General features: G+C 43.3%; 2 protein-coding genes across 4 annotated transcripts in view; both read left to right on the forward strand.

Moving 5' to 3' along the window:
- PRR5 (proline rich 5) overlaps nt 1-22,361 on the forward strand; it is a 544,979-nt gene that overhangs the window by 88,434 nt on the left and 434,184 nt on the right. The window lies entirely within an intron of this gene.
- The window catches only part of ARHGAP8 (Rho GTPase activating protein 8), a 44,178-nt gene that overhangs the window by 18,630 nt on the left and 3,187 nt on the right, over nt 1-22,361 (forward strand). For 2 of the 3 annotated variants that reach the window (XM_063308344.1, XM_063308345.1), the window contains 7 exons: nt 116-202; nt 3,357-3,455; nt 5,602-5,712; nt 12,319-12,392; nt 18,127-18,204; nt 20,158-20,286; nt 21,598-21,701. In XM_063308344.1, coding sequence (XP_063164414.1) covers nt 116-202; nt 3,357-3,455; nt 5,602-5,712; nt 12,319-12,392; nt 18,127-18,204; nt 20,158-20,286; nt 21,598-21,701 — 682 coding nt within the window. The remainder of the gene's footprint in view (nt 1-115; nt 203-3,356; nt 3,456-5,601; nt 5,713-12,318; nt 12,393-18,126; nt 18,205-20,157; nt 20,287-21,597; nt 21,702-22,361) is intronic. The other variant, XM_063308346.1, reaches the window with a different exon arrangement.

Here is a 22,361-nt window from a genome sequence, read left to right on the forward strand (position 1 = left end):
TGGAAGGCAACTGTATAATAACCCAGTAATGAAAAATTTTACTTTCATTCACTCACAGCTCTTTTGCACTGTGGCATTGAGAAGCCCTCTAACCATTTAATTTTCTTTTCTGCAGATATAAGAAAAATCTGAAAGCACTCTACATTGTGCATCCCACCAACTTCATCAGGATAATTTGGAATGTTTTCAAACCTCTGATCAGGTACAAAGTGGCTTCTTTTTAGCAGAAGGAGAGCTAAGTTCTTGCTCTTTTACCATTCTTCGGTGGAGGTCTAGAAACATCTGAAATAGCTGGATAAGTCAGTAATCTTTACTGATAGAAATTAGGGGCTTTTGGTGGTTTTCCTTCCAAGTTTCCAACTAAACCTCGTTTTGGACCATGTGTTTTTTTCTGTTCTGTTTGCCTGAGCCTTGACAAATCACACCAAGTTCATTTGGCCTTTGCTTCCTTGGAATTATTGATGGGATCAGCCTCAGAAACCACCTGAGCAAGGGCACCACCAGTCCTGTCTTTTCAGATCTGGTGCAGTATGGTGACCGTGGAGCTCCGTGGAGGCCACTGAGGTTCACCGAACAAGTGTTGTAATTATGGAGGAAAAGAATATCGGGTGCCTTGTGCAATGAGTGAAGCAAGGAGGTGGGTTTGCTGCATTGTGTTGCCACCATGAGGGCCACAAAGGTTGCTGTGACTGATGCTCTTCTGTGGCTTTTATGTCAAGGGCTGCAGAGGAGGGTCAGCCCTCAAGAATTCCCTCGGCTGGTTGTCCCACCCAGTGTCTTTCATCTCCACTGCAGAAGAGTAGGAAGGGCAGAGGAGCCCCAAAGATCTTCTCAGATTCTGCCCATAATCCAACTCACTGTTTGTGGTCGATGTGTGCAGAGCGATAGGACTGGAGGTCAAAGCCAGCCAGACCTCCTCCTCCTTGCCTGTAATTCCATGGGCATGAGCTGCCTCACATCCAGGGGTGCCCACAGGGTGTGGTTGAAAAAGTTAAGATGGCACCATCAATAAGATGGTGTGACTGGAGCTCCACCAGTGATCAAAACTCCGACGCACATAAAAACAGGCAGCCCTTTGATCACATTCTTGCGGCTGCCATTTTGACTTTTTTTATCATACCTTGAGGACACCCCTACTAACCTCCTTTCTCATCAGATAACTCATATGTGAATCAGATACATCTATAGACCTATCCCAGAGGGGGTTTGCATGTCCATCTTTGTTTTTTTCCCCACAGCTATGGTATTTTTGCAAAAAAGTTCCTGCATGCGATGATTAGGTGACAGTGTTTTTTAGCTGGAAATCCGTAGAAAGAAGCCTGTGGTGTTTATGGTTTATTTTAATTATATTTCATAGTTATGTGTCAATAAACATGAGTGTTCAAAAAGATTAACTGGGGGCCCTTGCTATGCTGGCTCCAGAGATGGACTGAGATTACTTCTGCACAAAACCAGCCCCACCCTTTTTGTCCTTCAAAGCATCCTCATCCCAATGGGAGCCACAGTGATATCACACACATCATGATGTCATGACACAAATAGGGTCTGCACATCATGACACATGGGCCCTCATGTGCTGTCTTGCACCAGTGCTTATTTATTTACTTACTCATTTCTTTGTTAGTTTTATATCCCACTGACCTTCTGGAGGTCAAGGTGGCCCATGCCTCCCATTGTTCTCCATCACTGGGAGTCAGGTGGCATATAAATTTAATAAATAAAAAAATCAGCCCTGTGAGGTAGGCTGGGCTGAGAGATTGGAACTAGCCCAAGGTTCCCCGGGGAGCTTCTGTGGCTGAGGGTGAACTTGAAGTAGTGTCTCCCTGGTCCAACTCCAGCAGTTGCTCTGCCCTGGTAATTATTGTAGATGTTCATATTGCTGGGGCAGTGAGGGACCCCAAGGATTATCTAGTCCAACTAATGCAACATGCAAGAAAGCCAATTGAACTATCTTTGAGTTGCGGCTGTTTCACCCTCTTCTTAATAACCTCCAGAGATGGAGAACCCACCAGCTGCATAGGTGGATTATTCCCCTTTTGTAAAGATCTTACTGTCAGGAAGTGTTTCTTATATTTAAAAGAAATCTTGATAGCTGCAACTTATTTCTAGTCCTAGTTTATATGGCCATGGAAGGCAGTTCCTGACCACCTTCCCCATGGCACCCTCTTACTTACCTGAACACTGACATCATATCTCCTCTCCGTCTTCTGTTCTCCAAGCTGAACTTCCCAAGTTCCTTCAGGGCACATGCTCAAGCCTCTGTATCCTCTCTGAATCACACTCGGAACCTCACCTAACTTGTCCATCTCTGCCTGGATATGCATGTGAGATCATGAGATGTCCTGGGCATTAATGTTTGGCAGAACATGAGAGCACTCCTAAGATGAATAACAAATTATCTGCATTGTAGAATTGTTTCTTAATGACACTTAGTAAAATCTCTAAGGACCAGCCCATTCTGGAGTTGGGGAGAGCTGATTGGCTAGAAATACATATTGGAAGGCTACATAGGATTATATACACTGAAAATCAAGGATATGAATTCTACAAAAGTGCTTCTTTCTAGCATAAACCTCTTTGGGTCAATTAATTCCCTCTCATTAAAGAATGAATTTTATTTAATTCATGCTACCTTCCAGTAGAGGGAGCTTGAATATACAAATTTCCCGTGCTGTTCTGAATAATTATGAAAGGTTTCTCTTCCTGATAAGCATTTTGCAGAATAATTTCCAGAAAAGTCAATAATGTTTAAAGTCCATTTTAATTCCAATTTATGGCTTTTCTGATATACTTGATATTGCAGGGCAAAGTGTCTGTGTTTTTGCATTGATTTAAATAGTGTCATATTCACTGTTCCAGTTATGTAACAGATTATGCAAGAAGATTGGTGTTTTACTATGTTGCTCAAGGTCCTGCTGGAAATTACCATGTTGAATGGCACCGTGTTCATCTTGCATGGGAAAATGGGGCAGGGCTTTGACTGAGCGGACCTGTCCCTTCCCCCGGAAGTCCCTGGGCCCAGCTGGGCTATCTAGCTGGGCCGTCACTGTCAACCGAGAATCTTCTAACAGAACGTGCATTTCCCTGCATTTTTAAGATGAAGTTTTTGTCAAGTTCTTAAAAGATTAGTTTCCAAGTCTATGCTACTGGAAGTTCTACTCTGATGAAAGACAGTGATTTTTATCCAGCTTGATCACCAGCATGGAGTGCATATGTTTGATCTTATGAAAATGCATGCGTGTTGTGTTATGACTCCTTTAGTCGTTTTGTGTCACTCAGGTTCTATATAATAAGCACTTCGAATGTTCCTCCTGCTCCATATTTTGGTATTGATAGAACTTCTTCTGTGTTTTCAGTCACAAGTTTGGAAAAAAGGTGATCTATGTGAATCGCTTAAGTGACTTGAGAGACCACCTGAAATACGAGCACTTGAGCATCCCTGAAGAAGTTGTTTGGTATGTGATTTCTCTCTCTCTCTCAAGTGAAGATGGTTACAGTTACTTTTATTTCCAACGGGGGAGGCCTGCATGGATTTTGGTACGCCTGGTCTTAGCTTAGGCTGCACTTTATAGAGTTAGGCACTTTGCGCCACAGCCAGCACCAGCCTCTGAAGCTGCTTCCCGGAGCATCGTGGTGTCCTCGTCCACAGCGGGCCTGCCGCAAACTGCTTGACGTGCATGAAACGTGCATGGATGACCCCGCTGGTGGGACTGGACATCTGAGGCGCCCGAGGAGGACAAAACCTGTATTCTGACTGTGATAACCGATCAGTGGGTTTGGCGTTTTATAACACGCTGCCATGCCTTCTACTTGGCATCATCCAAGCAGCGAGGGCATGCCTGGCCGCACACAGAGATTATCCTCTCTCTTTTTATTTGTTTGTTTATAGGATCTATAACTTCTTATTCCAGAGCCTCCAGGCTATACAAGACAAACACAGTGCAAAGAACAATATAATGAAAAATATATAATGAAACAATATAAATCGTGATATGGGAAGGGCAGACTGGTTTGGAAACTAAGCAACTTCGAAATGTTCATTTACAACAGTAAATCAGCAGCTATTCAGAGAACTGCAGTAGAATATAATATAATTTTGAAATGAAATAAATACAATAATTTATAATGCACCTACTTGTTTTTTTATTATTATTATTACTAAAAAAGTTCTGTGTTACAAGAACGGGTCACCACGAGGTTGTTGAATAAAGAGGGAAAGGGGCACCGTTGGAGCTGTGCTCACAAGTAGTCTCCTCTGCCGTTCTGAAAGGAGAATCGGCGAGAATGGCAAATTTTTACCCATTGTTAGCAAGCGAGAGTAACGTTTTGTCCTGTATCTGCCCGGAGCATCCGGGAAACCTGATTAAGGGCACACTGGAGCAGTGGGAAGAGGACTGCTGTGGCCTCCTACTCTCCTGGAATCGAGTCTTGCTCGTTCTAGGAATGTAGGCAACTGATGGAGGGTGTGATTGTATGACAATCCTGTATCCTGGTTGGGAGGATCCATGACAGTGGTTTTTGGTTTGTTTTCTTTTTGTCTGATGTTAAACATAGTTTTGTTCCATAGTTCTTAAAATGTGCTATTTTTAAACGTGTGCATCCACAACTAAAAAACAAACAAAAGAAACAAAACTCTGACTTAAAAAAAATTCAAGAACCTTCAGTACAAGATAAAATAAACTATAGTTTAGCAATAGGGGAAAACATTAAGAATAGCAAAGTTTACATTCTGTATATATTTTGTTTCTGATGTGAAGTTATTCCAAGCTGAAATCAAAGTCTTAATTTTGCATCCTTTCAGACCCTCCTCCTCCCCCATCTCCTTTTCCTTCTCCTTTTTTTCCTTCTCCTCCTCCTCCTCCTTCTCCACCATCATTTCTCCTTCTCCTTCTCCTCCTCCTCCTTCTCCTTCTCTTTTCCTTCTCCTTCTCCACCATCATTTCTCCTTCTCCTTCTCCTCCTTCTCCTTTTCCTCATTCTCCTTCTCCTTCTCCACCATCATTTCTCCTTCTTCTCCTTCTCCTTCTCCACCATCATTTCTCCTTCTCCTCCTTCTCCTTCTCCTCCTTCTCTTTTCCTTCTCCTTCTCCACCATCATTTCTCCTTCTCCTTCTCTTTCTCCTTCTCTTTTCCTTCTCCTTCTCCTTCTCCACCATCATTTCTCCTTCTCCTCCTCCTTCTCCTCCTTCTCCACCATCATTTCTCCTTCTCCTCCTTCTCCTTCTCCTTCTCCACCATCATTTCTCCTTCTCCTTCTCCTTCTCCACCATCATTTCTCCTTCTCCTTCTCCACCATCATTTCTCCTTCTCCTTTTCCTTCTCCACCATCATTTCTCCTTCTCCTTCTCCACCATCATTTCTCCTTCTCCTTTTCCTTCTCCACCATCATTTCTCCTTCTCCTTCTCCTTCTCCTTCTCCTTCTCCTTCTCCTTCTCCTTCTCCTTCTCCTTCTCCTTCTCCTTCTCCTCCTTCTCCTTCTCCTCCTTCCCCTTCCCCTTCCCCTTCCCCTTCCTCCTCCTCCTCCAGTGAGTTTGGTTTGAGAGACATAAATGAACCGAAACATTTACCTCTTGATTATTGAGATTGTTGTTCCCCACCAGGCATGATGAAAATCTCCGGATGAAACAGAAGAGCAAACCCCCTCCTCCAGCAAAACGTCCCCCACCACGCCCTCCTCTTCCGTCGCAGCAGTTCGGAGTCAGCCTCCAGTAGTAAGCCCCACGGTTTCTTTGACCTTGCTGCTGAAGGGAACCTGGAGCCGCTCCAGATTCACTCGCCCTCCTTGAGGGCACTTTCAGGCGGGACAGATCTCTCCCTGCCGTGGCTGCCGGCTTCCTGTCTGGGTTTGTAAAGGAATGGGGGGGGGTCGCCTTGGGGATAGGGAAGGAAAGGACAAACTGTTTGGGGGACTTGCACATAAAATTGGATAGTCCTGGGGAAAAGGGACGCCTGAACAAGAGCTTGAAGTAACCCACCTTGATTTTGTTTCGGGTAAGATGGAGGACTGTAGAGAGAAACTCTGTCAGTCTATCAAGATTCTTATTCTACCCAGCAATGAGAAAGACATTCCAGGAATCTCTGGGCTGTCATTTCTTGACCTGGCCTAGCCCCAGGCTGAGAGGGCCAGGAGAGGGCAAAAACATGCGCTCGGCTCTGCTGCCCCTTCGCCATTCCACTGAACATTTGTCACTCCCCTCTTTTAAGGATTTGGGATTGAGCGAAGCGCCATGGCCCCAGAGTACCCAAAGGATGCATTGAGGGCTTCCTTGTAACCCTTGGAGAGTGGTGCGAAGATGCTTCTTCCTTGCACAGCGGTGCCTACTACAGTAATATTGCTCTTTCGGAGATATGCCCAGCTGGGTTTGGAGTCTGGCATCAGCCGCGACCTCAGGGCAGGGGGGGAGGGGTGGCTGTTGTCATCCGAGAATCCCTGGTGGCCGTCAGGGGCCCCGCTCCACAGGTGGCCGGCTGTGAGACCCTGTTCTTCAAGCTGGGTTCTCGAGAACAGTTGGGAGTTCTGCTGCTGTACCAGCCTCCCTGCTGCGTAGCGACCTCCCTGCCTGAGCTGCTGGAGGCCGTCTCAGGTCTGGCAGTGGAGTTCCCCAGGCTTATGGTGTTGGGGGACTTCAACCTGCCTTCCTTGGGGCGGGCCTCGGAAGCAGCCCAGGAGTTCATGGCTACCATGACAGCCATGGGCCTGTTCCAGATTATTCAGGACCCAACTAGAGACAGTGGCCTCACCCCGGACCTAGTTTTCTTGTCGGAGCAGTGGCAATGTGACCTGAGGGGAGAGTTACAGCTATCCCAATTCTCATGGTCAGATCATGCCCTGGTGGCCTTGAGATTCTCTCGTGCCGCCCCCCTCCACAGGGAGGCAGGACCCATTCGATTGGTCTGCCCCCGGCGACCGAGGGACCCGGCTGGGTTTCAGAGGGAGCTGGGGGTTATACCCGAGTCTCTCCTGCATGGTCCAGCGGAGGCCCTGGCTGCTGCCTGGAATAGGGAGGCAGCCAGAGCCTTGGACAGGATCGCGCCTGTGCGGCCTCTCTTGCCCACTCAAACCCGGCACTCCCCGTGGTTTACGGAGGAGCTCAGGGTTTTGAAGAGGGTTAAGAGACACCTAGAGCGCCACTGGAGGAAGACAAAAGCTGAACCCAACCAAACACAAGCTAGAGCCGCGATTAAGGCCTACCTTGTGGCGGTAAGAGCAGCGAAGTGCCAGTACTTCTCCACTCTTACTGCATCCGCAGATTGCCGCCCAGCAGCCCTGTTTAAGATTACTCGATCCCTTTTAGGGAAAGGGGAGTCAGATTTCCATCTACAGGGCTGTGCGGAGGAATTTTCGTGGCACCTGCAGGATAAAATCGCTCGGATCCGGACCGAGTTAGACTCCAAGCGTGAGATAGAGTCGGAGGAGATACCCAGGGAACGTACTGACCAGGTTATCTGGGACCAGTTCGATCCTGTTGAACCCGAGGAAGTGGACAGGATCCTTCGGACTATAAATGCTACCATGTGCCAATTAGATCCATGCCCCTCCTGGCTGGTGAAAGCAGCACGGGAGGTGACATGTGGCTGGGTCCAGGCGATGGTAAACACATCCTTGAGAGAGGGGGTGTTCCCAGCAGCCTTTAAGGAAACGCTGGTGTGCCCCCTACTCAAGAAACCGTCGCTGGACCCTACTATACTGGACAATTTTCACCCAGTCTCCCACCTCCCCTTTTTGGGGAAGGTGGTTGAGAAAGTGGTGGCTTTGCAGCTCCAGAGGATTCTGGATGAAACGGATTATCTAGACCCCTTTCAGTCAGGTTTCAGGCCTGGATATGGGATGGAAACGGCATTGGTTGCACTTATGGATGACCTCTGGCGGGAGCGAGATGGAGGCAGTGCATCCATCCTTGCTCTTCTTGACCTCTCAGCGGCTTTCGATACCATCGACCATGGTATCCTTCTGGACCGACTTAGGGAGTTGGGGGTGGGCGGCATAGTTCTGCGCTGGTTCACCTCCTTCCTCCAGGGCCAGTCCCGGTCGGTGGTGATGTGGGGGAGAGATCCAACCCTCGACCTCTCCTTTGTGGGGTGCCGCAGGGTTTGGTCCTCTCTCCTCTCCTATTTAACATCTACATGAAACTGCTGGGTGAGATCATCCGTCACCATGGGATGAGGTATCATCAATATGCTGATGATACCCAATTATACATCTCCATCCCGGGTGAAGTAAGTGATGCTGTGGCCACCCTTTCTGAGTGCCTGGGGGCTGTGGGGGCCTGGATGGGGGACAACAGGTTGTGGCTGAACCCAAGGAAGACGGAGTAGCTGTGGATTAATGGCTCCTCGATTTCTGGGAAATTGTCATCTTTAATTCTGGATGGGGTTGCACTGCCCCAGACAGACCCGGTGCGTAACTTGGGGGTCCTCCTGGACTCATGGCTCCTGCTCGAAGAGCAGGTGGCAGCCGTGGCTAGGAGGGCCTTTGTGCAACTTCGTGTTGTGCGCCAGTTACGCCCCTTCCTGGAGCGAGAGTCCCTTTGAACAGTCACTCATGCCCTGGTTATCTCCCATATAGACTACTGCAATGCGCTCTACATGGGGCTACCCTTGAAGAGTATCCGGAAGCTACAGCTGGTGCAAAATGCAGCTGCGCGGGCGATCTTGGGTTTCCCAAGATCAGCACACGTCACTCCTTTGCTCCGCGAGCTGCATTGGTTGCCAGTATGCTTCCGGGTCCAATTCAAGTTGTTGGTTATCACCTTTAAAGCCCTGCATGGCACGGGTCCAGGTTACCTAAGGGACCATCTCCTCCCCATCACATCAGCCCGTCCCACCCGGTCGTGTAGAGAGGGCATGCTACAGACCCCGTGTGCAAGAGAATACCATCTGGCGGGGTCCAGGAGGTGGGCCTTCTCTGCAATAGCACCTGCCCTTTGGAATATCCTTCCCCCGGAAGTGAGATTAGCTCCCTCCCTCCTGGACTTTGGGAAACAGCTAAAGACCTGGTTCTGTAATTATGCCTGGGGCAGGAGGGAGAGCAGCCATTTTTGGGGATGGTTAGTTTCTTAAAAGGACCCAGTTCTGCCTGCAAATCATAAAGAACTTTTAACCATCGAGGTTTTTATTATATTTATTCTATCTGTATTATAGGGTTTTATAGTTTTATATTTTTATCTATCTTGTAAACCGCTCAGAGTCCCTTTTGGGAGATGGGCGGTGATAAATTTGATTAATAAATAAATAAATAAATATAAGCTGACACTTTCTGCCTTTCTGAGTTATTAATAGCCACCTATGGTGTCATTTCTCCTTTGCTTAAGACAAATGTGGTGAGCCATAGTGGTGAAAGGCTAATCAGAGAAGGGAGAAATGTCCTGTGTTTTCTATCTGAAGCAAACTCATGCGGTTTCCTTGTATTGGCACTTCTAAGACCTATGTGGGGGCTCAACCACATGGGTTTCGGAGCTGCATTCATATTTCAACCAAACTCAATTATGTCCCTTGACATCACTTCACATCTGTTTAGATAGATTTATATCTTGTTTTAACACATGGAGGGTCTCCCTCATTTTAACCTTATAATCACCTTGGGGACTCAATTGGGCTGGGAGGAAGGGAATGGCCAAAGTCGCCCAGGGGCCATCTGTGGCTGGAGGGGGGCTCCCTGCTCCTGGTCCAACACTTTCACCACTTCACCATATTGATTTTCCAAGGAATTCAGCATTCCTGCCCTCGTATATTTAGATGTATAGAGATTTATGTATCACTCCCTTCTCAGATGTTCCCTGAAAACACAATCCTGTGAGATGGGTCGAACAGGTTGGTTGATAAAGAGAATGACCCAATAACATACAGTATGCTGATGTTATTGGGCTCTGTGTGTTTGTTTATTTTATTTGGCCATTTTGTATGCAGCTGTGATTACATCGCTGAGTCTGTCTTTATTCCTTTGTTAGATTTGTATCCCCCTGCCCCATCAGGAGCTCAAGGAGACATATGTAGGGCACCTGCCTTTGATTTTTCCCCACAGTAACAACCCTGTGGGTTGGGCTGAGAGAATGGAATTGGCCCAAAGGCATCCTGTGGGCTTCCTCAGCTTGTGTGGATGTGAACTTGGGACATGACATACCCCTCCTGGTATTCAGCTACAGCTATACCTGGTTGCTTACAAATAACCACCCAGAGTCCCCCGATGGGAGGAGATGGACGGGGACAAATTAGATTAATTAATTAAATAAATAAATAAAATAAATTGTGAAGGAGTTTTAAGACAATAAAGTTTTGCGCCAACTGCTGCTTCCTTTCACCAATGAAATCCTTTTTTTTTTGTATGCACACATTGTGAGGTCTTTTTTAAAAGTGCCACAGCAGATAAACAGCTAAAGAGCAGAGCAGGGAAATTATATAACAATTTGACACACTGTCAGACTTGGCGGGGAGCGGGTGTGTGCATATTTTGCTGCTTAAATGATCATAGTCCATTTGTGGATTTGTAGGACTTATTTTATGAGAGTGCCACAAAAGACTCACAACATAAGAAATCACAATTAATTGCTACTCATTTAAATGAGTCTTATGTTAGAAATTAGGCTATAAAATGTTTTTCTCTTTAACGTTGATCTTCGTATTTTGGAGGAAAAGCCTTACATTCTCCTTGTGAATTTAAAAGTAAATGTTTTCTTCAAGTTCAAGAAAGTCCTGATGAGGTGGTGCTCATGATGTTTTCTTGGCAGGAGCATCATCATCATTTTTCCTGGGTTTATTTTAGGTCCCAGTCTGAGTTACAAAATTGGGATTTCTGGAGGGTGTCCCATCCACCAGGAGATGACTCACTGCCTGGAATTCTTTGGACTAAGTACTATATAAATCTTGTTAATAAAGAAATCCAGGTACTAACTTGCTTGAATCCGCTTAGCTTGAAAGCCCTAGTTGGCCAAGTGCTGAGAGAGCCTTAAAGGAGATGAGTCATAAAGTGTGACCTCTGCTGGATAAAAAGTGGATCAGCTGGACAATCCCTTAGTCAGCTTTGAAAAGGGCTCATGGTCCTTCTAAAGGTCTACTAATGTTCATGCTGACCACGTCACTCCTGCTGCTCTTAATGGGAGCTTCTATGGACTTCTAAAGCCCAGAAACAAAATCCCTCTCAAATGACTGGCAGAATTTTCCATTTATGGACATAGAGTTCTTTGAGACCAGTTAGTCATGTTTGCCATTTCACAATGTTCTCCTGCGTGAACTTAAATTGGGCACTTGATTTCCAGAAAGTGATAGAGACTTATGGCTGTAACACAGCCACCTTTGAGTCTTCAGGGAATCAGGTGGTATTGGCCAGATATGTCTTCATGGGGGCCCCTGTCCCAGGGCCTTAACGGACAGTACGACCTAGGACATGCCAGAATATTCTGCAGTTGCACATTGCCAAATATATATAGGAAGGAAGGAAGGAAGGAAGGAAGGAAGGAAGGAAGGAAGGAAGGAAGGAAGGAAGGAAGGAAGGAAGGAAGGACAGACTAGAGATGTCAGGAAATGTTGCAACTGCTTTAAAGAGTTGCAGACAGGAGTTGTGTCTCCTCCAAAGCCCCTTTTTGGAATCAAATCCAAGGCCATGCATATCCTAGTACACGTTTCCTGAAAGCCTGCTTATGAGCATTGCATCTCCGTGTTGAAGAAATCTTCTGAGAAATCATAGCATGTCCTTGAACATGGTTCAAAACCTCTTTCCACGAAGATGAACATTTCTTTTTTACCCTGTTAAGAAATTCTGAAACTGAAGAGCCCTGAGACCGATTTTCTTTTCACGCTGGATGTTCCAAGTAACAACTTGCTATCAAATAAAATTGTTCTCTGAGTGGGGATGTCTGTCAAAATCTGCAAGGTGGTGGGCACGGTGTCAAAATCAAAGCCCTGCCCCCCTTTTTTATGAGACCCTTATATTTTCTTTCTTTTTTTAATGAAAGGCAGGTTAACTGATTAGAAGCAAGGCATGTTTTATAATAAAGGGATGCGGTGGCGCTGCAGGTTAAACCGCTGAGCTGCTGAGCTTGCCGATCGGAAGGTCGGTGGTTTGAATCCGCGTGACGGGGTGAGCTCCCGCTGCTAGTCCCAGCTCCTGCCAACCTAGCAGTTCAAAAACATGCAAATGTGAGTAGATTAATAGGTACCGCTTCGGCAGGCAGGTAACGGCATTCTGTGTAGTCATGCTGGCCACATGACCACGGAGTCGGACACGACTGGACTTAATGTCAAGGGAAACCTTTACCTTTTGTTTTATAATGCTATGATTTTTGTTCAGATCATGTTTCAACCTGTTTTCTTTTCTCCGACAGCCTCAGAGCTAAAAACAAAGGCGAATTAATCCCACCTGTAATGAATCACACCGTGGCTTACTTGAAAAAAAGAGGTAAGGATCCAGTTCAGTTTGAAAGCAAGGCAACTTATTTAAATGCAACTTATTGTTGCTGCTTTATTCTAATTCCTGTACGTTGTGTGTTTTATTTGGCGAGAAAGCTAAGCAAGATTGGGCCAGGCTCCTATTTGTATGGGAAACTACCCTACCTGAACCAGGTATCCTCGAGCTGTAGTGGCAAATCAGCTGTATACTCTATTGCTAAGAAAGCTTCTTGAGTGCAACTCAAGGAAGACTTTACCTTTTGAAATCCTAGGAACAGCTAATTTCCCTCCAGTTCCTATATGCACAAATTTTAAATTTTACATGTGTACATGTGTGCTTCCTGGATCTGTGATTCTGACATTCTACAATAACTTGAGAAGCTTTGAATATTGACTTGCAAAGGGAAATCAACCATCCAACCATCCATCAACCAATTTTACACTCCTTGCACAGGAGTGTAAAATTCACTATTCATAGTGATGAAGCCAATTTAGTGGCCTGCTAGAACCAGTGAAATGGCACAGAGCTTATAACACAGCTGAGAAGCTGGCACAGAAAAAGAAAATTATCTTAGATAGGTTTAATGAACATGCCAGAGAAATAAGGTTATGGATCTTACACACTCAGCCTTCCCAAGCATAAAGAATCACATGCTTAGACAGGTTAAGATAAGTAAAAAAGAATCTTACTGACTTTATTGTTGCTTCTGTTACATCCATCATGGTGAAAAAGATGAAGTTCCTTTGTTCTTCTTTTTTTTCTAAATACTTAGTTTGCCCTAAACTCTCAGCTCTCTTTGCTGCCAAGGGCTGTGTGGAAGAAAGGGGCAGAATTCTTCATCAAGGCCCAAGCACATGGCCCTGATGAGTGGAGAGCAAAGCAGCATGCTTGCTACTCCCTGGCTGGAATAAGGAAGAAGAGAGAGAGAGGAAGTGGGAGTGGTAACAAACAGCTTCCCCAGAGTTGCATTGTGAGACAACTCAATTTACATGCTAATTCACATGCTAATGAGGCATGCTGGATTTGCCAGGACTTCCAACAAGAGGGACGCGGTGGCACTGCGGGTTAAACCGCTGAGCTGCTGAGCTTGCGGATCAGAAGGTCGGTGGTGCAAATCCACGTGACGGGGTGAGCTCCCGTTGCTCGTCCCAGCTCCTGCCCACCTAGCAGTTCGAAAACATGCCAATGTGAGTAGATTAAAAGGTACCGCTTCGGCGGGCGGGTAACGGCGTTCCATGTAGTCGTGCCGGCCACATGACCACGGAGGAAGTGTCTACGGACAAACGCTGGCTCTTCGGCTTTGAAATGGAGATGAGCACCACCCCCTAGAGTTGGACACGACTGGACTTAATGTCAAGGGAAACCTTTACCTTTACTTTACCAACAAGAGAAACCCAATTTAGGGGCCTCTTTGTGAGCTGAAAGCTTTGCAAGAGCAAATTGGATGCATGGGGGTGGTCCTGCATGCACTTTCGGAAGTGAGAGAGACCATGGAAGGCTGGCTGGGGCCATCACTGAACATGCACCGTAGTGGAAGAGGTGAGGAAGGGAATGAACCAGCATGAATAGCAATCATTGTTTATCAGACTTCCATAGGACTTTGTAGTACGAGAGCCCTGTGAGTCTATGGTGGCAAAAACATAGGAATCTGGTTGCAGCTTTTCCAATAACTTTTATTGAAAGGTAGAAGATTTTATCCAGACAGGGAAAAATGGAGCAACTATAAATATGAAAAATCTACAGGAAAAAGCAAATCAGGAACGAGGAAGGTAGATTGATAATACTCTGCTTTCAAGCTGAATTTGGTAAGGTAACAATCGCCTCAATGTATGCTCCAAACAACAATAAGAAAAAAAGTTATGAATGATTTTTTTCAACTCCTTCATGAAACTGCAGACAGTGATATTTTAATACTTGGGAATATGAATGGCGTTTTATCCCCTTTTCTGAATATGTCAGTTCTATGAAAAAGAAGTATTTGCATACTTCCTCTAAATGTTCTAGATGATATGACATTGTTATCGCTCTCAGATCTGTGGAGGTATAAATATACTGCAGACGGGAAATGTACTTTCTATTCGTCAGCCCACAAATCTTATTTGAGAATGGATAGATGTTGGATCTCTAATTCATTGTTGACTGATCTTCTTGATGCAGAGGTTGGGTCCATCAATGTACACGGATCATAATCAAATAGTCGTAAGACTTAATAGAGAAATTCCTGGATCAAATGGGTGGAGACTTAACTGTTATTATTACAAGATGAATTGGAAATAGAAATATCAGCAAGAATTGAAGAGTTTCTTCCAGATTAATTTAACTTCTGAAACTTCTTTAACTGCAGTACAGAGCATTTATGAGTGGGTGTTCATCTCTCTGCTTTAAATAGAAGGAAAGCTGTGCAAATACAGAAAGATTATTATTATTATTATTATTATTAAAATTTATATGCCGCCCAACTCCCAGCGACTCTAGTTTACTGAATTTCAAACGGAAATCAGTCATAAACTGAATTCAGCCTCAGATTTAGAACAAAAGATAAAAGAAATACAGAATCAGTTTGATTTACTGGAAGTAAACAAAACTGATAAAACTAAAAAACTTGTAACAAGTTGACTCTTATACTTTGAAAAAGGTAATAAACCAGACAAATTGTTAGCTTTTCCATTACGGAAGGAACAGAATGAAAGAAAGATTTGGAATGGAACCAAATATGTCTCTACAATGATAGATGTTACTCACCAATTCACCAATTATTTTTTGATATTATACAGCAAAATGCAATCTGACTTGGCAAAAATGGAAGAATATTTGAATGGAATATTACTTAAAAAAATTACTGACCAAGAAAAGAAGCTCTTAATCAAGCCCTTAACAGAAGATGAAACCAAAGAAGCAATTAAAAATGCAGATATTTCTGCAATATATTACAAGATTTTTCAAGAAATTCTGAGTAAGAGTAATGAAACACATTCAGGTACATGAAGAATATCATGGGGAAAGGGTTTCATTTCCTTGATTTATAAAGAAGGAAAGATTCAACTCATCGTGAAGCATACGGGCTCACAGCATTATTAAATGTAGATTATAAACTCTTCACAGCAATACTCACTAAGAGGATAAATGGGTTTTTAGCTGAGATAATACAGTAGGTTTTGATCAGATGAATTTTGTCCTGAAGAGAGAGATGAGAAATAATATTAAGTATATTGATAAGATAAGCCAGAAAGACCAAAAATTGGTTATGATTTTTCTTGATGCTGAAAAAGCCTTTGGAAGGGCCTTTTTTATTTGCAGTTGTTAAAAAAAAGGGGGGGGGGCTGTGGCCCTAACTTTCTGACACAGATACAAGGAATTTCTAAAGAACAAAAAGCTGAAATTATTACGAACAGTCTTATTTCGTAACCGTGTGCTGCACTGAAGGGAACAAGGCAAGGACGTCCTATCTTCCTTTATTTTTATCAGCAGTAGAACCCTTGTCAATCCAGATATAGCAAGAAAACAGAGGCCTAGGAGCTGAACTAGCTGTGCAAGAACACAAATGGAAATGATATGATGATGATATTGTATGAACAGTTGCCCAACCTAGAGTCAACAACATTAACAACACTGATGGAACATACACAATATGATTCACTGTCATGCTATCGAATTAACAAAAAGAAAACTCAGGTGTTGATATGGAATTTGACAGAAGATGAAAAGCAATTTGTGTGTCAGCTAACAGGCTTTCACGATACTGCTAAAATGCTTAAATAATTAGAATCTTTTTGCCAAAAAACAATAGGGATCTATTCAAGAATTATTTACCAACTTGAAAAAAAAAATACGATGACAGATATTTTTAGATGGAAGAAATTAAATTTGTCTTGGTAAGGAAGAATTGCAGCAGTCAACATGAATATTTTATTAAAACTATTTTTTTATTTCAAATTATTTCAGTTCCTATTAAGAATAAGGTATTAAACAGCTGGCATAGACAAATAATGAATCATATAGACAAAAGACCAAGAATTAAATTCACAAACTTGCAAGATTCAGAGGAACAAGGTGGCCTAACAGCTCTGAATTTCACACTGTACTATCATGCCAGTTGCCTAAAATGGATTTCAGAATGGATTATATCTCCTTATGGTTCCATCACCTTAATGGAAGGGGCAGAACTTCCACAGGGTATATACAGTAGATATATTTGAGCTGATATACAGAAATGAACAATTTTCAAGAGACTATCTAAAATTAAGCAATTCATTGGATGTTTGAGATAAATATAGGAAAATAGTAAGTCTAGACTTCTCTCTTGCTTCCTTACTAAATACCTACTTTTATGATGAAGAAAGCACTAAGAAATTTAATCAATGGAGAAAATTCTGTTTAGATTACAAGACTTTTATGAACAGGACAAAATTAAGGTCCCTTGAGTCTATTGTTCCGCAGTACTCTTCCACACTCAGTTGACTCCAAAATTCTCAAATAAGTAACACAGCAATAAAAGAATTGCAGAAACAAGGGGGAACATTGCGAAATTAGACTGAATTTGAAAATCTTGTAACTCGTAATACTGAACATTTACTGGGTACGACATATACTCTATTAGTGAAATACGATTCAGAACCTGAACAGATTGTGTGATTAAATGGATGCAAAATTTGAATACAGCGATAGAGATGGAACAGTGGGAATTTCAGTGGAAAAAGAGTAATAAATTTACTTTGATCATCTTACTTAGAGAGAACTGGTATAAGATGTTTTATCGCTGGTGTATTACTCCAGTCGTGATTGCTAAAATGTGTAGTTCCCTTCCTAAATGCAATGAACAGATTGGATCTTTCTTTCCTAAGTGGTGGCAGTGCTGTACAGCTCAGTAATATTGGAAATTCGTCATAGACTGGAACCCATTTTGAAAGACATAATACTGTTTCAGACTGAGGCAAACCACACTTTGTTCCCAAATATACTGGACTGGGTTGATATATGATTACAGCTGCAAAAAGGTTGCATGCTTTTTTTATTGGAAAAGGTCTCTGGTCCCTCTAGGGATGGATAGGTAATCAAACCGTGCGAATATTGCTTTGACGTCTGGAATAACCTTAAATTATGGGTGTGCCGTTCAGGTCCTGACTGCAGGCTTTTGGGAAAGGGTCAAGGCGAAGGGAGGCCTCAGGGCCCTGCCAGTGCCAAGGGGCTGAACAGCCATTCTCCTAGTCCAATCAGCCTCCACAGAGCTGCCCTTAAGTGCAGGCAAACCTCTAAGCCATAAAGTTGTGGCTTGTGTTTTTCCCAGTCTCTGAAACCAACTACAACATGTCTTTGCGAGCCCATGGCTTCTTCTGTCATACAACCGGGCAAAGCAGTAGACTCATTTTCAGCTCTTTCCGGCTCATAAAATAGGAGATGCATATTGGAGCTTGTATCTCTACTGATGCCTAGCTTCCTTGAGTAAACTTCTCTGCATAAATGCTTTTGTTATGCAAGGGATCTGGTGCATAATGATCAGACTTGTCCTGCAGAGACACAGAAACGCTGAACAATCACAACGAGGCAGCAAAGTGAAGAAAAATGACTTCTGTCTGATTCCTGGCAACAAAGTCTGTAGAAGGAGCCACTAGAAGGGAATCAGTTTGCTAATGTGAACCAGGGCTGGAAAATGACACCTGTATTTCCTGGCACGCTGAGTATTTAATTTGGAAGGCCAAATGAAAAATCGTGGCAAAAGCTAATTTTAATCCTTCCCTCCCTGCAGGACTTAAAACGGAAGGGCTGTTTCGAAGATCAGCTGGCATCCAAACTATTCAACAGATTCAGAAACTTTATAATCAAGGTAAGTGGCCCAAGTAGTAAAATAGCAAGAAGCTGGCACAGAAACACAAACTCATTTCCATTATTTAGTGGATTAATCACAAACACCTTTACAGCCTGAAATGCCATATTAGCTAGGCCAGGGGTAAAGGCATCTGGAGCAGGTGGGGAGCAGGTCAAACATTCAAAGGGAAAAAATTGGGCACACCTGGGCAGGTGCTTTTGTGAGAGGGGGGTTAGAAAAGTCAAGACGGCGTCTGCAAAGCGTAAGGGGAAACACTTTGCCTTCTTAAACCCTACCAAGAGCATCAAAAATGCAACCCAGGCTCCCAATTTTGGGCATCATCCACCTGTGAACATTTGGGGGTGGGGAAGGCTGGCAGTTATGTGCCACCGTGGGAACACGCTTTCTGCCCTCTTGACTTGGGCAGTCTCCACTCCTTGACTGAATTATTACAGTTGCTGACGGACACCGGCCTTTTAATCTCTCAGGTGCTTGTTACTGGTCTCCCACGATAGTAGAAGAAAATATTGGATGTTGTCTAATTTATTAAACAAATGCCACCATTCATTTTTATGGGAAGAAGATATCCTGATTCCCCCCAATCGTCCTGTTTAGTTCGTATACGAGAAATGGAGTTGCCTCAAAATACATCCTAGGCAAATCCTCCTTTTTAATCTGACCAGTTTAAATTGGTCCCTACTCAGCGCTAAGAGATGTAAGTGACTGGGGAGATGCCATCTTAACCTTAAGGAGGAAGAAGCAAGGGCCAGCATTTAAAACAGTTTCAACAATGAGTCGTGGCCAGGATACATTGCTAAATTTCTTAAGAGCTATTTTTTTTAATAAGAATTTTATTAGATTTAAGACAAAGATGAAAACTACAAAAAAGATTAAGATTAATGAGGTATAATAAATGCTCTGTTTTAGGCTTAATATGATTAAGATTATTATAATTTTTGTATTATTAATTATAATGGCAGGCAATTTATATGCTTTTTAGCTTGATTTTAATACAGTAGATAGAAATGCATAGAGTAGTAGTAGGAAGGAAATAAATAAATGTAATCTTCGGGGGGGGGAGTTGATTAGGAGGTTTATATACAGTATATATATTTCTTTTTCTTTTAATATAAGGGGATGGAGCAACTGTATTTAGTGACTTTTCTAATATGCCAATGGAAAGATAGAAATAATGTGATTTTGGTTTAATATTTGGTTTAATCAATAGGGATTGATTATGGAAAATTTGTTGTATATCCTTGCTGTTAAGTCACCTCTTCTTGTAATTTAATTTTTTTTTCTCTTGTGTTTTCACTTTTTTAGTTTTTCTTTTTGTAGTTTTTTGTTTTTTTGTAGTTTTTATCTTTGTCTTAAATCATAACAGCTATTAAATGACAAATTTTGAGTGCCGCATAGCATGATTTTCTCTAAACAGCAACATCACCTCCTCTGCTTTTCAGGGTTTTTTTTTTGTAGTGCTTTTTCCTGTGGATATGATGTCAAAAGAAATCATTTGTGAGATGCACTGGAGTCATTTTATGAAATGTTTTTATAATGCAAATATCTTGCTGCTATATAATAGCATACCATTGTCACTTCAATAAGGAAAAAAAAGAATACACAGTATAAGATTTCTCTATCTTGTACCTGAGAAAAATCAAATTGCTCTGAAAAAATAAACATAAGCTTTTCATAATGTTCTTCACAAACTCTCTAAGTGGAAAGGATTTGCATTTGAACCAGCGTAGAGACACTGTAAGTATGGAAATAACACTTCAAATTATAGCTGTAGCAAGAAGGATCTTCAAGTTACGAAGGAAATAGGGAGGGTAGGTGGGTGGGTAAAATGTGGCCAGAATCACACCTGGGTACAAAAAGGTTGCCAGAATCACACCTGCGTATGGAGCGTGTTTGAAGTAACCCTCTGATTTAAATTTACTTGTATTTATGCTTTAGCATTTTCTGTTGTAGGAAAAACTGTTGATTTTGAGGAATATGGAGATATTCACATCCCTGCAGTAATCCTGAAGGCTTTGCTCCGAGAACTTCCTGAGCCTTTACTGACCTTCCAGATGTATGATCAGATCATTCAAATCACTAGTGAGTCACTTTCCTCAAACATATGGTTTTGACTCACCTGTACTTCCTGTTGTTAGCCACGTATTTTCTGTTGTAGCCAAACGCGGTGAAGCTAGACAGTTCTCAGAGGCATGGATCTCTGCAGAGCTGAGGAACATGTTGTCATGTTGCGCCCTCTCTAACTGTGTGGGCTGCAAATGTGCTTTCGCTTTCAGGTCAGATTTTCAGGATACTTATTGCAAGCTTACAGGTATTACCCTGAGTCCCATGAGACCAGTGCAAGGCCTACAAGATTTGATTGGCCAAGACATGCAGACATCTCTGCTCCTGCTCCTCTCCCAATCTTCTGAAGCTTGAGAAAAGGGAAGACTGAACTTGGGTTGGGCGTCAGGTTGGAGACAGAAAACCCCAGAGAGAGAAGGTCATCATGGAGCCTTCCACATTCCTGCCTGGAAAAAGAACAGCAACAACTCCATTACCATGAAAGGGTGGGAGGAAGAAACCTGGGATTTGAATTCTGGGACTGCTTGGAGAAGAAGAAAAGTGAGAAACTGATTCTGCGTGTTGTGAGTGGGGTAGGTGATGACTTGGGAAAGGATGAAAGTTCTCAATATGCGTGTGGAGCTCAAGGAAAATAGGAACATTCCCTACTCATTTGAGTAGGGGTTTGCTGGAATACCAAAACTGGAAAGCCCAGCTGAAGTTCTGTTGTTTAGGGCTCCACTTCCAGACTTGGGCAAAAGGAATTGGGTAACCACTGAAAAGGACAATTTCCAGAGGAACCATCTGGCTTTCCTGTTATGCTTTGTGTTAGGGCCGGCACCTAATCGCTCTTGGCTGATTGCAGATTGTAGACAAGGGGTGTCAGGAGGTCAAAAAAGTCAAGATGTGATTGTAGCGCTGTCCAGTTTTGCATGCATCATGGGGTGTAAAAGGGGGGTGGGTTTTCAATCATGCAACCTTTTGGTTTAGTAATAGCCATACTTCCTAATAACTGAGCATATTCAGCTGTTACTGAATGTGTGTACGAAAACACTTGGTGGGATCTTCTGCAATTGGGTGATAGGATATAGCCTTATGTTTCGGTGGCCCTTCATATATGTGTAGGTCTGCAGATATTGCTGATCCTGTCTGTTTCAACTTCATCCTCCCTACTGCTGCACAAAATATTACATGGCCGTATCATGGAGGAGTCAAACTCAACGAAGCATTTGCTTTTACCTAATTAAATTAGGAAGTATGTTCAACTTTTATCCATCCAGGCCATTTCAGGAGAAGGTTTCAGCTAGAATTGGGGAAGGAATTGGTTAATCCCTTGTGTTTTTGTTATAGGCGTGGAAAGTAGCTTGCGAGTGACCAGATGCAAAGAAATTGTGCATGGACTTCCTGAGCAAAATTATGCTGTGCTGAAATTTCTGATGTGTTTTCTCCATATGGTGGGTACAAATTAAATCCCCAACCTTGTTGCTGTTTAATTTTGAAGCTCCCTGTTAACTGATTCTTTTGGCATCAGACCAATGGAGTGTCTGCAGGGTATGGTCAAAAATGTGGTTGACACGATGGGGTGATTGACATTCTGCCTGTTTTTTATGTGTATCATGAGTACAGGTTTGATCACGCCATCGTAGCAGCCATCTTGACTTTTTTTACCATAACCTGCGGACACCCCAGTATCTGTAGTGGTATGTGGGAATGACCTCGGGAGACAGGAGGAAAAGCCACAACCTAGGCCAGTGTTTCTCAACCTTAACAACTTTACGATGTGTGGACCTCAACTCCCTATGCTGGCTGGGGAATTCTGGGAGTTGAAGTCCACACATCTTAAAGTTGCCAAGGTTGAGAAACACTGGCCTAGACAATGTCCGGTAAACGAAATTCGAGCTTGAAGGAGGGGTGGAGAAAGCGTCCCAGAAGGGACCCTCCCTAGCTTTTGGGAGACTAAAAGTAAGGGAGGGGAGAAGATTCTGGTACTGTGAACTTACAATAAAGGTCAGTACTCATGGTCGGTGCAGTGCTTCTTGTTTGGACTACCTCGAAGGGCTGAGAGTACCTGATGAAACTTCTGTTCTAAACATTGGAAGGAGCCTCTGGAATCA

Source organism: Candoia aspera, chromosome 7 (genome assembly GCF_035149785.1).
Source record: "Candoia aspera isolate rCanAsp1 chromosome 7, rCanAsp1.hap2, whole genome shotgun sequence".
Classification (NCBI taxonomy): domain Eukaryota; kingdom Metazoa; phylum Chordata; class Lepidosauria; order Squamata; family Boidae; genus Candoia; species Candoia aspera.